The 15,355-nt window shown below is 44.3% G+C and overlaps 1 protein-coding gene across 1 annotated transcript in view; it reads left to right on the top strand.

Moving 5' to 3' along the window:
• LOC142565850 (RRP12-like protein) overlaps positions 1–15,355 on the top strand; it is a 63,754-nt gene that overhangs the window by 22,612 nt on the left and 25,787 nt on the right. The window contains exons 16-21 of the mRNA XM_075676399.1: positions 8,893–9,004; positions 9,097–9,251; positions 9,327–9,394; positions 9,511–9,604; positions 9,886–10,044; positions 11,634–11,714. Coding sequence (XP_075532514.1) covers positions 8,893–9,004; positions 9,097–9,251; positions 9,327–9,394; positions 9,511–9,604; positions 9,886–10,044; positions 11,634–11,714 — 669 coding nt within the window. The remainder of the gene's footprint in view (positions 1–8,892; positions 9,005–9,096; positions 9,252–9,326; positions 9,395–9,510; positions 9,605–9,885; positions 10,045–11,633; positions 11,715–15,355) is intronic.

The raw sequence follows: 15,355 nt of genomic DNA, 5'->3' as shown, positions 1-15,355 counted from the left end.
TCAGAGAATTTGTGCTTCTATCAGGGAAAAGTAGCTGTCATTTGATTGAAAGGAAACGAAAGTCGCCCGAATGCTGGCTCGAATAAAAGAGAGAAATCGTAACGAATTGTCTTTGGCGCCATGCCGTCGTACTTGGAGGAGTTGCCAGTGGACAGTCAACGACTGATTTTCTGGACGCCCGATTTTTGGGACATGCCCGATAATGCGGACAGCTTCGTGGCACCACCACATACCCCATAGAGTCTATGTACAAGAACGTCTGAAATTTTGGATGCAAGAAGCCTTTGCCATCCGATTTTCCAGACTTTCTGCCGCTACCACAGGTCCGAAACGACCAACAAAAGCCAACACCGCCGTTTTGATTATCTTGCCGTCTTTAACCAGCGCTCTCGCTCGTAGATCCGCTGCCAGCCGTAGCCACCACTGCGACAACGCAAGGCCTAGCTGCTTCGACATTCGCTATTAAGGTTCTTGCCATTCGGTGCCATGTTTTTCATTGAAAGAATTCGACGTTGTCAGCAATGGCACCGACTCTGCCTTTGTGGTCCTCGCGATTGGTGCATTGTGGAGTGCCGGTTCCCGAAAGTCACCTTTGCTTCAATACAGAAATGTTACACTGTGAAGCATACGCGAAAGTATTGCGATGAAGCATAACAAACGCCGGAAGGGTAAATTGTCACGGGGCACATTATGTATTCCTTAATTCTACACGCGTGCACCCGCCATCTCCTGTCACAGTACGAGCACTGATATGCCTGAGTGTACTGGCAGGACTTCAGAGCATTTTTGGACGCGTGCCTGTGGCAGTTTGAGCCCTTAAGGGCGGTAAAAGACATGCATTCATTTTTTTTTAACTGCCCAATTTTTCGGAAGTTTTAGTGGCCCCTAGAGAGTCCGAAAAATTGTACGTTGACTGTAAAGCTGACCAAGAAGATGCTTCAAATGATCCGTGGGGCGAAAGCGCGGCAGAACGAGGACGAGAACAGAAAGGACCGTCGCATTGAGGAATGATCGGGAAATTAACTGTGCCGCCTCTTCTTTGGAGGAGCGTGAGCTCAAAAAGGAAACTGTTGGCTGACGTCGAGATGGAGATGACCCTTATCCAAACCAAAGTGAACTCTTTAAAGCAGTGAAATGCTACATTGAGGCATTGTGCGTTGATTACATTGATTAGGGGGAGTAAAACATGTGGCGCCGACGTTTTTTTTTTGGTTGCATCCTTGGAGAAACAACACATAACATGGTGAATGCTGTTTCTGTCAAATTTTAATAGATGGTATGAGTAAAAAATCTATAATAGACGCGTCAGTTTTCTATCATTGAGAAAGATGCAAGACAAGGAAGCTAAAAGAAAGAAACGAGTGACATATTGTTACGTTGCAGAAGTCACATACAAATGTGTATTCACACTATTTACCAGAGAGACAACGATGCACAAACAAGATGACTGTCGAGGGCGATTCCACCTCTACAAGTCATATCGTCTTCTGACTGGTGCCGATCTTGGTTACACCGTAACAGTGTACTAACAAAAACATTTCTGCGAAGTTAGGCATGGACGAAAACGTTGACGAAAACATGTGGCGTAGTTCCACGTTGACGGGAGAGATATTTCAGCCATAAAACAAACTCAGTGAAGTCACCATCTCTCTTCACAGTTTTCAGTGGCCCCTTTGTCATCTCCGATATAACGTGTTGAGAATAGTTTTGTAGGCACAGATCTACAATGCGGCGTCTTTCTTTTTCCGGTAGCCGCGACATGGCTAGTTTCCGAAAGTGCACCGGGGAAATAAAATTATCCTCCACTGTTACAGCGTTTTTATCGCCAAAGTGCCATGGCAACCAGCAACCGAACAAAATGCAATTCATCATGCAAGTCGACAGAAATCCGTTTAATGGAAACACCTCTGGTGTCTTTCGATTTGGCGAGTCATCCCAGAATCTTTAACTCGTGAGTGGCCAGTCACTAAGTTGAGCAGCTGTTGGCTGCACCGCATCAGCATATTAAGCTAAGATGGGGTAGCATGACCTAAGCAAAAACAAAAGAAAAGGCTCGGCGTTAGATCGGGCTGACACCCATGGTCAGTTAAAAAGTAGACTGGCCCGACCACAGCAATCTGGCTTGGGCCAGGCTTGGCTTTTGCAAATGGCCAGCCCGTTTGCGGACCACCGGCATGCTGTCGGCAGATGACACCGGGCCGGCATCATGACTGCAGGTTTAATTATGGTGCCCGCGTTCGTCCAACACGCGGACCGGCGACTTCCCCACGACAGCAACAGCATCACTTGTTCACGGCAAGCATTCCTGTGCTGTATTCATATTCGGGTTTTACCCACTCAGCCTAGCCCCACCCACCCAGCCACTAAAAAAAAAAAAAATAAATTCCTTCTACTCTCCAAATTTATCCGGTGCCCACCTCTATGGCGTAACGCAGGGGCCATGTGTCACTTTGGGATGTATGCCGTACAATTAACAAATTATTATATGCTAGTGAGAATATGCATATGGCCTATTCCGAGGAAGTACTGAAATGAAATAGAAGCGAATAACGACTTAATTACCCGGCAAGACATAATTTAAGCTAGAAAACAGACATGTAGATTATAAATTTTCCACTCCAATTACCTTTTCAAAGCGGACAGAAACAGCATTCGCATGTTGCGTGCTGTTTCTCCAAGGATACAACCAAAAAAAAAAACGTCGGCGCTACATGTTTTACTCCACCTAATCAATGTAATCAAATAATTGACCGACGATTCCTCGTGTGATTCCTGTGACTTCTCGTGTCAGGTAGCCGTCAAAAGACCGGCATCGCTTCGGTGATTTTATCGAAACTGTGACAACAAAAATTAATTTTATTCTTTATAGGATGTAGAAAGATGAAAGGGGGAAGTAAAATTGCTGCCAAATCAGTTGCTATGCCGGGGAGAGCAGTTTCCTACATCGCGTAAAGCACTCCATGCGCCCCTACTAGTGACATTAACGTGTCAATAAGAGAGTCGCGAAGCAGCGGATGTCACTTCTTAGTTGCTGACGAAGTAATGTTATTGCCCTCCTTAATGGTAAAATAGATGGCAAACATGATGACACATGATTGAACAATCACTCTCTTTCTGTGAAATTTATTGCGAGTTTCGGTCGTTTTCTTAAATAAATTAAGCAAATTCGTTCTAGGATCATGACATGCGTGACACGGCGCGCTAGGCTCATCACGTGATGAATCCAACGAAGAAGAGCGCGCCTGATAGGTTTCTCGGTGTGCACTACACCAAGTGCTGTGAGAGTAAAATAGAATTGCCCCAGCCTAATAAAGAGCGCGACAAATGACTATTTTTACACTCCTCACTCATAAAAAAAATGCTAAGTGATTTATGTGGTGAGAAGCTCGTTTCTGTTCATGCAAATTGCCTAAGCAGACTGTTCGCAAGCTGTAGAGAAAACCAGCCGGAAAATGCTCCAGTGAGTGAGGCGTGCTTGATCGCCTGCGTTTAGTGACATGTACTTGCATCAAAGCCAGAGCGGCGCGCTCTAGCACTGTAGCAGACGACGCGAAGCGCCTCCCTGAGGTCCGTGTGCGCCTGTGCCGCTTCGCTTCGATGCACCGCCGCGCCAGATGCACTGGCACCCCACGGAGCGCGGACACGATGAGCAGTGTTCAACCTAAGAGTGGATGACCCTGTACAGTATAACCTCGTTGATACGATCCAGTTTTGTCCAATTTCTCGGCACCAACGTTCACATTCGAGGACACAAGAAAATGACCCAATACAGTTATGCTTTCTTTTTACTGGTTGATATGTTACCGGAAAACACAATCTTTTTGCAGCAATATTCAGTACATCGTCAGACTGCAATGGTATGATAATGTTTTCTTGCTGCTAAATCCCGTGTAAACAAGAAAAGGTGCGTGTGATTGAGAACATGTAGCTATTCGCTGTAGCAGCTTCCCCCCAGTGCTCACCTGCCCATGTCACATGAAAATGCCAGCGTGAACTCAGTTTTCTATTCCAGTACCAGCAAATCTTCTAGTGAGTTGCCGTATGCCCAGTTATCACAGTTATCGCTGCAAACCCTATTGTGATAAGCATCTTCACCTATCTGTATTACAGAATGTGTTGCATGGGGCCATTGCAAGTGCACTGCACGCTTTTACAAACAAACTTTTTTCAAACATTACAGGATGTTTAGGATCACAGACAAAAAGCCTTCAACAGGCTTGACTGGGTCCGTGGTCTAACTAAACAGGTTACAGATTTGTAGTATGTATGTGTGGTCTGACTAAACAGGTTACAGATTTGTAGTATGTATGTGTGGTCTGACTAAACAGGTTACAGATTTGTAGTATGTATGTGTGGTCTGACTAAACAGGTTACAGATTAGTAGTATGTGTGCATTGACAGTAAACACAGAAAGTAATTGTTTGTCTAGCACAACAATTAAGACAACCATATAGAAAATATGTAAGCATTGACAAATATCAGTTTGAACAGAATATATTAAAAAGAAGAATAAGCTTGCTAATAAAGTTAGATTACAGAGTTAATAGCTCAAGGATATACAGAGATTAGGGTAATAAGCAACTCAAGAAGAACAAAAAAGTTTTGTCCAGAATAAACATCGCATGAACCGTATAGCTTACAGATTGTTGTGAGAATCTCAAGTGTCTTGTGCACAAAATTTCGTACAATATTTTGGAAATATCAGTGTTCTCTTTTGACAATCCGTTTAGTAAAGATGGCAAGCGAAATTATAACGTTTGTTTTCCCTAGTTCGCGCAGCATGTTTGAACTTTTCAAGTTTACATGTATTGTATAAAGGATGGTTTTCTTGCAGCCCCGCCAAACTATCTAATGTATTATTAGGCCTAGATGCATCAGATTTGTAATGTCGAGCAAGCCCGTAGGAACACAATGATTTCACGCTGATAATGTTGAACTTATGAAGTAATTTCGCAATGTACGAGTCAGGCGAAACTTTTAAGGCTATACGAATGGCTAGGCAATTAGGCGATAGCCCAAATGCGCCACTGTTCCCTGCTGCAGATGGCATAAAGTGAGCATCATGTTTTGCTTTAGTGGCACCCTGTTCCATTTAGGCCTACGAGCTCATTTTATTTTTGTTTCCCATTGCTGTCCTAAACCATTAAGCAATACGAAAATGACAACGCGCTTCTCGGGCCGCACCAGCTTGACACATGTTAGCGTCGCATCTCGTGCTTCGACGATTTGCGCTGAATATGCAGAGGAAGCTGCTGGTCCTGGCCGAATTTGAGGAGCGCATATGTAAGCTTGCTGAAGCCACAAAAACAATGCATGTCATGAGTCACTCAAGCCTCACCAAGTGAGTGTATTGGTGTTTCATGCTGCAACATTATTAGTGCCATGCCTCCGATTACGTAGATGTTAACTGCAGTAGAGTCTGCCAGATTTTTTAGTGACTTCAGATAATATGTTTTCCCAGTTAGTACGTTTTTTCTTGTATTTTTTTCCAATATGTATGAACAAAGTCCTACTGTTCAGGCAAAGGGCTGAATTCTGGCAACTGGCTGTCTGGCTGGTTGTGCAGGAGAGCCTTGCTTTTGTAAAGGCCACTGATTGCCAGCTGTGCCGTTATCGTTTCACCAAACACGGCTCATAGCAACTGTGTAAGTGCATGTAGTGCCACTTCTAGATAGATGGACTCTGTAGAAAAAAAAATTCAGGCAGAACCCATCCCCTGGGAATGTTTGTTAACACAATAGCATTCAATTAGCACTTGTAATTTTGTGAGAGATTCATTCTTGTGAGGATTGGTAAAGATTTGTTTAATGTCATGTAATAATGAAACTCATGTATATTTAGAGTCCTTCGTTTTTGATATTTACATTTTCTTTAATTCAAAGGGGTGTGGGAGGTAAATATCAGGTATTATATGGTGGAAAACCTGTGAGAAATTGAGGTTCTTGTGGGCTAGCAGCCTGAATTGAGAATTTTTTGTGAATATTCACAAATGAATAATGAGCAATCTTTTGGACAGAAATGTTTTCAATATAAACAGGTGCACTCAAAGGCATTATTTAAACTTTTCAAAGGAACCGCATACACAAGAAATAGAAAACGTGCTTGGTGATTCCTTGCTTCCTTTCTTGTCTGTACAAAGGAAAAAAAATACACAAATGCTACTGCACACAGGCACGCTTTGCAAGACGTGTAATGCTTTTCATTATCGTACAAACCCTTGTTGACATGCTGTATTTTTGCACGTATTACCCGCACCAAGATGTCAAAAAATTAACAGTAATGTTGGGGTGTGGGCTATACAGTCGCCGACCGATTTTCCGGACTCCAAAAATTCGGACATGCCCGATTATTCGGTCAGCTTCGCGGCACCACCATTCTCCCCATAGACTATAATGTATAACAACTGCCGAAAGTTGGGACACCTTGCAACCTCTCGTCTGATTTTTCGGACACTCCTTTAGCTAACTCGGTCGAGAGCACCATGCACCGACTCTGACCGGTGCATGGTTCGACTTGCTGAACGCCATTTTTGTTTTGAACGGAGCTTCCTTGCTGCCCCACGAAGCGGCGCTACTAGAAATCCCCGCTCATTATCGTTTCTGCCTGGTTAGATAGAGCGGCTCTGCAGCAGTTCCGGTTTCAGCTTACTACGCCATGTCAAGACAATCCAGCAGCTGATTTGTTTCCTCGCGCAAGACGCTGCGAGCAGGCCGAGTTTTTCGTTTGTGCGACTGGTGTCGGCACGGTGGTGTTTGCTTTGTGTGCTGTGTCGAGGTTTCGGTGATCCAACGCGGCATACGTAAACATCGCGTCAAGGGTCTAATGGCGCCGACAGTGCCCGCGCAGACTGCGCTGGGGAATGCCGGCAAGCGGGTGCCGGGAGGCGTAAGATTTGTCGCCTTCCGATGTGCTCCCTACTGACGCGGAAAATGTTCTGCGAGACCTGCGCAGTGGTGGCATTGCGATTCCGGACACAGTCTCATTTTACAGTTTCATAGGTGCTGACACTGCTGTATTGACATGGGCAGAACTCGACGACGGGAAGATCATTCGTTAGGTTTCGGCTGCACCGCCGGACGATGACTCCGAGTCGGAATATGATGCACCATGTGCTACGCTGCCGTCGCATGCGGAGCGTGTACAAGCAGTGACTGTGCTTTCAGCCGCCAATAGTGACCGTACGACCCTCTCCGAGGTTCAGGCTTATCTGATTGCGCGTAAACGGAACAGCGTGCAACGGCGCATTCACGATTTCTTCCAAGGCTACTGCCGAGCCCGAATAAGTGCGTGGAAATAAAGGATTTCATTTTTTTTAATCTGCGTTTTCGGACACCTGTTTATTCGGACATTTTCGCAGTCCCCGTGAGGTCCGAATAAACGGTCGGCGACTGTATGTGAATTTCACCTTGAAGTGTGCCACACCTCAATGCAAAGTTCTCCGTCATTTGGGCTTTTGTTATCCCCTAGGAAACCCCACCCTCTCCCCACTCCTGCATGTTGAAGTTCCCTCCTCCCCTTTACGGGCCGCCATTTTGTGTTTAGTAGTTAGCGAATTGTGCACGTGGCGCTGGCTCATAGTACGTCAGCTGTTCCTGTGGTGCCTTTTCAGCCCATGCGAAGCAATATGGTGGTGAGCCAAATCACCGCTGGGATTTTCAACTCGGTCGCGTTTGCTCCATTGCGGTTGCCCATGTGAGGGCTGCTTGGTCTGTGCTGTCATCCACCGTCCTGTGAATGCTAGCTTCAAAGTGATCTAATTCACGTCACTTGTCACATGACTTCGTCCGCAGTAATGTCTGGCGTGTAAATCCAGCTTTGTCATCATCGCCGAAGAATGGATGACCAGAGCCGATCGCCGAAGATACGATGTGCATGAGTTGCACATCTGCAAATGGAGACCGTTTTCCCAAAGATTGGAGCGTTTTTGTATGCGGTTATTTCTGCGGCTTATACACGTGGTTATGTTTTTTCTCACTGGGCTGTAGTAATTGGGGGTGCGGGTTATATGTGGTGGCGGGTTATGTGCGGAAAAATTCGGTACATTATCATTTGCACTTCGATCATTTCTCTGTTCATCCTTGTCATTTTCAGCCCTTGAATATACCTTACTTGGAAAAATGCTCCCACAATGTCGCAGCTACTGTTCGCGAATCGCAATGCAGAGCAAAGTCAGTGCTGCGTTTGGTTCCTAGCACATTACCGCATGTATGCAATTGAGAAATGTGATGTATGTCACAAGGTGGGCAGTGTTCATTGATTTTGTATACAAGGTGGAACTTAGGGTAGAAATCGGGTTAAAACTGATTTTCATAAATTTTTGCGGGGGTTCAAAAACTTGGAAATTAGCATGATTTATCTGAAAACGAAGGACCCTATGTATATTGTGAGAATGCCAAGAGGTGTAAAATTAATGCTAGATGTGTAAGGTGAAAGAAGAGGAGTAATTCGTTGTGTACTGCAGCCGGGCTTCTCCCTTGCGATTCCCCCTCCTTTGGCGTGGCCTCCAAGATTGCACCAATGGCGTGCCGGTGCGTGCTAATGCTGAGAATTAATCCCTCATTGCCCAGCCTGTGAATGTGGCCGAGCAAATACAGCATCGGACTGCTGTGATCGGGGACCCAGGTTCGGTACCAACCAGTACTAAAGTTTTTCAAATCTTTCTTTTTATTAGATAGATTGCTGGAGTAAAGAGGCTAGGAACATCATACAAACCACCAAGTGGGGAAGTAGGTTAAGAATGGGCCGATCACATTAAAAAGTGAAAATTTTCTCTTTACAACCACCTGCTACCTTTTTGCATCAGGCGTGCCTTCTGTCTTAAAGCATTATTCATGGTATAGCATACAAAAAGCTTGAATGCACTTGCCAAACATTTTCCATTTTCTCTTGCAGTCCTTCCCAAGGATTGCCAGAACACTTGGCACCTACTTGGTCAATCGATTAGATCTGAGGCTTGACATCATGTCTGCGCTGCGGCGCCTCATCAGCAGCAACATTCTGAATGGTGAGTATTCACTGAGCTACATCTGTATGCAAAATGTCTCTCTTGAGTAGCATATAATCAAATCTTCTTTTCCTCCTGTCTGCTTACTCCAGAGGAAAATGTTCCAGAGATGAGTAGATATGCGAAGAACTTTCTGCCAATCTTGTTCAATATCTATACAAATGAGGCACCATCACAGTGTGAGGAAGGAACCCGCCTGGCGGCCTATGACACCATCAAGGCATTTGTTCGAATTGCAGATGACCAGGTATCTTAGGTCCTTTTTGTGTTTTTAATGCTTGTGCTTTTTCAAATGTACTACAGTATCTTCATTTTGTTGCAGCTCTGCTCTGCACTTTTCATTAGTGCATCTGCAAAACTGTTAGATGAGCAGATTACTTCTCATAGCAAGTAAGTTTCAAAGTATATATATATATATATAGTGCCATTTCTAGACAGGGAGATAAGGGACACCCTGTAGCTCTGATGGATAAACTTGTGCCATATACTGTGACTTTATATTGCAGGCATGCAATTTTAGACCTGGCAAGATCCCTAGTCAGCAAGATGGGTCCGGAGAATATTCAACGCATGTACATGCTAAGTAAGGTCAACTTAGAGGTGAGGATCGACGTTTAAATGCATCATCTTCTAGACCATCCTTCCACCTGCTATTTTCATCACAATATACTGTTTTGGGTTTCTGTTAGGAGGAAAGTTGTTGATGAAAACACCATTATGACTTCAGTTGATTTCGCATAGTAGAGCAGTTCACTTTTGTAGTCCTCCTCAATTTTTGGCCAAAGTTGCTGCCGAGTCACTTACCACAAATATTTAGCCTGCCTATTTTTACATTTATTAGATGTCTTTTTTTTGTTTTGCTGTGCTTTTTTACCCTGTAGGACTCAGACCGTCGAGTACAAAAGAAGGCATACCGCGTCTTGGAAGAAATTTGCCACTGTCCAACTCCTATTTGTAAGGAATTCATTGAAACACATGTTGCAGAACTCGGTGAACTTCTCCTGGATAGTCTACAGAGCATAGCCCCTGGATCGAGAGCGGTATGTATATCTATTTGTTGTCAGTTGATGAAATGAAGGGAAAATATGTGTCATATTGATAAAAAAACATGCCTTCATCGTTTGTAATGATTGCAGGTTGTTTGCTCTTACATGTGGGCTTGACTGTGTACCAAACTCTATACGCTATAAACAGCTGTATATGCTATATGCTATAAACAGCTGTGTACCAAACTCTATAAACAGCTGCATATTACTTGCTACACAATTTTTCCATGTGCCATGGTTACTTTATATTGTGAGCTTGCAGCGCAGGTACCGAAAAGGAGATGCAGCTAGTATCACCATGTGGTCACTGGTAAAAATCACTACCTGCTGTTGCAGAACATTCCCATGATGGAACGCATGTTGGAGTTCTGCATGTTAAGGATGTGCAACAAGTGGTACCTTGGGTCGTACATAAAACACATAATGTCAATAGTATATGTCGGCTCCTTTGCACAGTTTGCTCTACTGTAAGTGTTAAGGCCTTCCAAGTAATGGGAAAATAGCCATTAGACAAGCTGCATGGTTGAAGCAGACAGACATAGTGTAAGTAAAAGGGGCAGACAACTACGTTAGCACTCCTCATCTTTGCTGTTAGCCACTTCAAATTACAATTTTTCCAAGGTAACTGAAAATTTGGCCACATTTACTAATCTCTTCTGTTGTGAAAGTCATGGCATTAGGATTTGAAAAAATTTTCTTTGCTTGTGCAGAATGTCACAGCAGTGCCACTGCATTTTTGTTACATCTGGCTTTGAATCTGGAGTGCTTGTAGGTAACAGACATCCTTTGCAGAAGCTGTGGGAGCTGGCTGAAAGAATGGCCATGATAGTGCGCAGGTTGCTTGTATTACCTGCTTGCTGCCAGTGTTCCCTCATAGTTTTGTTGCCAACTGCTCCATCACAAACTAGCAACCCCCCTCTGCGAATCCATGTAACGATTGTGACAGGGGTTGAGATTAACTGTGCTTGCTGTGAACGCAGTTACGTGAGTAACGTAACCGGTCCTCATCTGTAGACAAACCTCACCACGTTCAGAGTTCATGTGCACTTGATGCCAGTAGCCCGCCTCACTTTTACGCTGTAACAGCTAGAATTGAAAGCAACATTTAGCAGAATGCCAAAGCTATCTGCATTGTGGATTTTGCCAGTGGATTACTGGAGCTGGGAGATTTAATCTTCAACCTGATTAAGAATATGTTAAGACTGGAAAAGGCCAATGAAGGAAGGCCCTGGGCATTGCAGGTAGCTTGCAAATTAGAAGCCGAAAAAAACTAGGCATGATGCGCCCAAACAAGTGGAGAAGAGCAAACCTAGACATTAAAGGTAGACTGCAAACAGATCATTAAACTTTGCATTGCATAAATAATCACTGTGGTTGCCCAGAAGTTTGACCAAAGGTCACTGTAACTTTCCCTATGTTTGTGCAGTCTTCGGTTTTTTCATGGACATCACTGCAGTTATGTAAAAGATCACTGAAGAGCAGTAGTCCCTTTGGGACGTATGTACAGGTTCAGCTGTGGCTGCACTCGTTGGTTAATCTATGCCTTGTTGGCTTGTTTAATGAATTGCTTGTTTTTTGTGCAGCCACGCCTTCGTTGCTTGGTCCTTTTGCTTGGTAACCTGAGCATTGACCACAAGTCTTTTGCCTGGACAGCTCTTCATGAGGTAAGTCTTCCAAATTACTTGTGTTATTTTAGTTCCATCATTCATTCTGTTGTCCTGAAGTTAACCCCTTGACCAAGGTGTGTTATGTAACTACTTGAGCTCTTGCTGAAGACTCTGGCTTTGCTTCATGTATCATCACATAGCCTTCCAAATGCAGCCTTGGGCTCATAATTGTCTACTTGGCACTGCGTGTGGTGTTGCTTCTTTTCCCCTTCTGGTTTCCTCAAGTTGTGTCATGTGTCGTTGCCATTGTCTTGCAGTGCAATGTCGGTGGGGCTGCTATCCGGCAAGTGCCCGAAAGCAGCGCAGATAGCAGGTATTCCTTTAAATGTTCGACAGAAAAAAAAAAGAAAGCTTGTATATTGAATTACAGTAGAATCTCATCATAACAAAATAAAGTAAAGCCAAAATTACTGTAGAATCTAGTTAATTCGAACTCCAGAAAGGGCTGGAAATTGAATAAAACAGAGTTAGAACTAAGGAGAGCCCTTTTAAATATAGCGCTGGCTCCTTTGTGTGATACAGCGTGCAAAACAAAAGCCATCACTGGCATCACATCGAAAAAATCAAATATTGAAGCGATTGCAACGCTGTATATTTGCAAAGATATAAAGCTCCTCCATATAACTGCTTTAGTATGGCGCCCAAACAAGTGGAGAAGAGCAAACCTAGACATTAAAGGTAGACTGCAAACAGATCATTAAACTTTGCATTGCATAAATAATCACTGTGGTTGCCCAGAAGTTTGACCAAAGGTCACTGTAACTTTCCCTATGTTTGTGCAGTCTTCGGTTTTTTCATGGACATCACTGCAGTTATGTAAAAGATCGGCACACGACGGCGTGCCCAAAGAAGCAGGTCCCGTAAATGTCAAAGTGCGATAAGATTGCGTCACGCATGTCGTTTGCTGTGGATTCAAAGGGAAACGTGTGAGGGTAAGCTGAGAGAGAGAGAGAGAGAGAGAGAGATTTTAGTTGTAATGAGATTGGGTGACTTCCTCGTAGAGTGGAGCCCTTAGTTCAGGGCCCAATTCGCTCGCGCCACTCCGCGTGCCCGCCAGATCAGCCGTCGCTGCTCTTGCAGGTCTGAGCTGGTCAGCGCAGTCTCCCAGGAGGAAGGTGAAGAAATAGGGGAGTAACCTCGAGGGTGTGGGCACTCCCAGGTGCAATGATATACTGTGGGCTTTGCTCCACAATAGGGACAGTATGAGGGATGAGAAGGATAGTGGCTGGATGCGCACTGTCTTCCTGCATGCCCAGTGTGGGAGATGACTTCATTGAGTGTGCACGCGCTAGGAGGAGGGGGTACGTGAGCGTACAGTGTGATCAAGTGCGTGCTAAGAGAGAGGGAGGGGAGGGGAGCAAGTGAGTGCAGTCTAGCACAACTCAGTGTACAGTGTACTGGTAGCGTAATCAACCCTGCACTAGGGGACTCCCTCTAGGGGACAGGAAAGGAGAGCGTGCACCACTCTGCTTGCTTGCTGCTCTGGTTGCTCCAGTTCGGTCTGTGCTCTCAGCGCATCCTTTCTATGGCATGGTCGATAGTGACACATTGAATTTTCGCTGTTGGTTTGGGTTTATCCAGAAAGTGATCTATGGGAGCAACAATTTTGTTTGAAATAACTGCTGTGCCATTTTTGTAGCTGGAATTCGCGGGTGTTTCTCGCTATTCAAATACATATGACTTTGCTGAGACCAAGAGAGCTGTTGAAGTTATCCATCAGTTCGAATGAAGAAATTTCAAATTATTGAAATTTCACTGTACTTCATTATAAATGTTGTCCACCCTTACGGCCAACAGGGGTTGCAATGAGTTACTTTAGTGGATAAGTCAAAGCCAGTGCTGAAGCCCAGAGTGCACCGCTGAAGGACCATGAAACATTGTTTTCTATCACATCTTCTTCAGTGAGATGACTGCTTTTTCTAATGCAGCTGTCAATGCTAACCTATCTTTGCTGTTGGCGGGCATGCAGAAATAGCTGCACAACAGATATACCGTATTTACTCGCATAATAGTCGCACCCCTGAATTTTGTCGTCAAAATTCGATTTTTTTCTTTCCCGTGTAATGATCGCACCCCGAACTTGTCGCAGCAATATGTTGTCTTCCAAGTCTAGCTTACCATTTGTCGAATGCTGTCAAATGCTGTCAAATGCTACGCGAACGACTCTTGAAGACATACTAAGCGGTCAGCAGGCACCAAACATTCTTAAGCAGATGCCCCATTTCATTCCTTTCATCACTTTCCGCACTTCCATGAAAAAAAAAAAAAAAGCTACAACCAAACTTGCCTTGGCTTTATTACTTGTAGGCTTCATAATGGTTTTGGCCAACAACGACAAAAAAGGTGCCTTTCGACTCTTCTTGTCTGCACTCGTGGGCACTCAACAAATCGCGAGTGGCAACTACAGTGGCCACGTTTACACTGATACGTTAAAAGTGTACCCTATTCATACGCCGACGCTTGTAACACAACTAAGATATTCGCCCACCTTTAGCGGAAACGTGCTGTATTAGGATAGTAAAAACAAATGCCGCAGTTCCCGCAGCATGCCCGCCATGTGTTTCTATGTCAATGGTAGCTAAGTGCGCCCATCTCTGTTTCTGTCCCCTCAAAGTTGACATGGCTATGTTATTGTCGCAAACTTGCCAATATTAACGATATTACTCGTTACTGATACGGAAGAAACTGTTTCAATGCGTAATGTGTGCGCGAGAAGAAAAAAAATCGCGTTTGGCTTGCTCTGCCGGCAGCCATTTTTGTTTTGGTGTCCCGCACCAGTCCCGCACTATTATAGCACAATTGTATAGCGGCAGCCGCCTGCTTGACCTGTTGTCATCCCAAAGCAAATGCGGGATGAAAAAAAAATTTTTGCAGGAAATTTTAACCCGCGTAATGATCGCACCCCTGAATTTGGGTCAATTTTTTTGACAAAAAAATGCGATCATTATGAAAGTAAATACGGTATCACTGCATGAAATCGGAGGCTTGCAGGGCTCTTAGGCACATTTCGAAATGTGGGTAGTAACCTGAGTGATGGCCAAGAATGTGGAAGCAAACAAGCCCATCTTTGATTTCTAATTCCATTATTCATCACCCCGTTTAGCTGACGCCAGCACTAACACTGGCATGGCTTTCTCCGAGCCACTGACGTAGGGCAAAAAGAATTGAAAAAGTAGTATATAGTTATAAAATATGGTTCCAGGACATTTAAAACCCTTGAAGCAACCAGCGTGAAAAGTAAATATGAAGGCAAGGAAGATGGACACAGTGCTGCCTTCCTTGCCTTTGTATTAAGATTCTTTTTTTTTTCATCTCACTTCAAGAATAAAATACAAACTTGCTCAGCAAGCCATTCTTCTGATAAAAAAAACTGTGACTGTGCATGTGGGGCAGTTCATTGCAGCGGTGGTTAGACAATGCTGCATGCCTGAAAAGGCATCCTTCTTCACATTCCACAAGCCATGTGCTTGCTCCACTGTTTGCATTTTAATCTGGCTTAGTGTTGTATCTGAACACATCCCTGAACCATTGCATAGTGTGTTGTATGCACAAAGCTCAAGAGATTGCAAAAGTTGTGACATTGGTAAGAGTGCAGTGGTGAGGCAGTAGCAGTACTGTGTGAGCTTGCCTACCAACTT

Source organism: Dermacentor variabilis, unplaced genomic scaffold, assembly GCF_050947875.1.
Source record: "Dermacentor variabilis isolate Ectoservices unplaced genomic scaffold, ASM5094787v1 scaffold_12, whole genome shotgun sequence".
Classification (NCBI taxonomy): domain Eukaryota; kingdom Metazoa; phylum Arthropoda; class Arachnida; order Ixodida; family Ixodidae; genus Dermacentor; species Dermacentor variabilis.
This window is presented reverse-complemented; position numbering and strand designations above follow the sequence as displayed.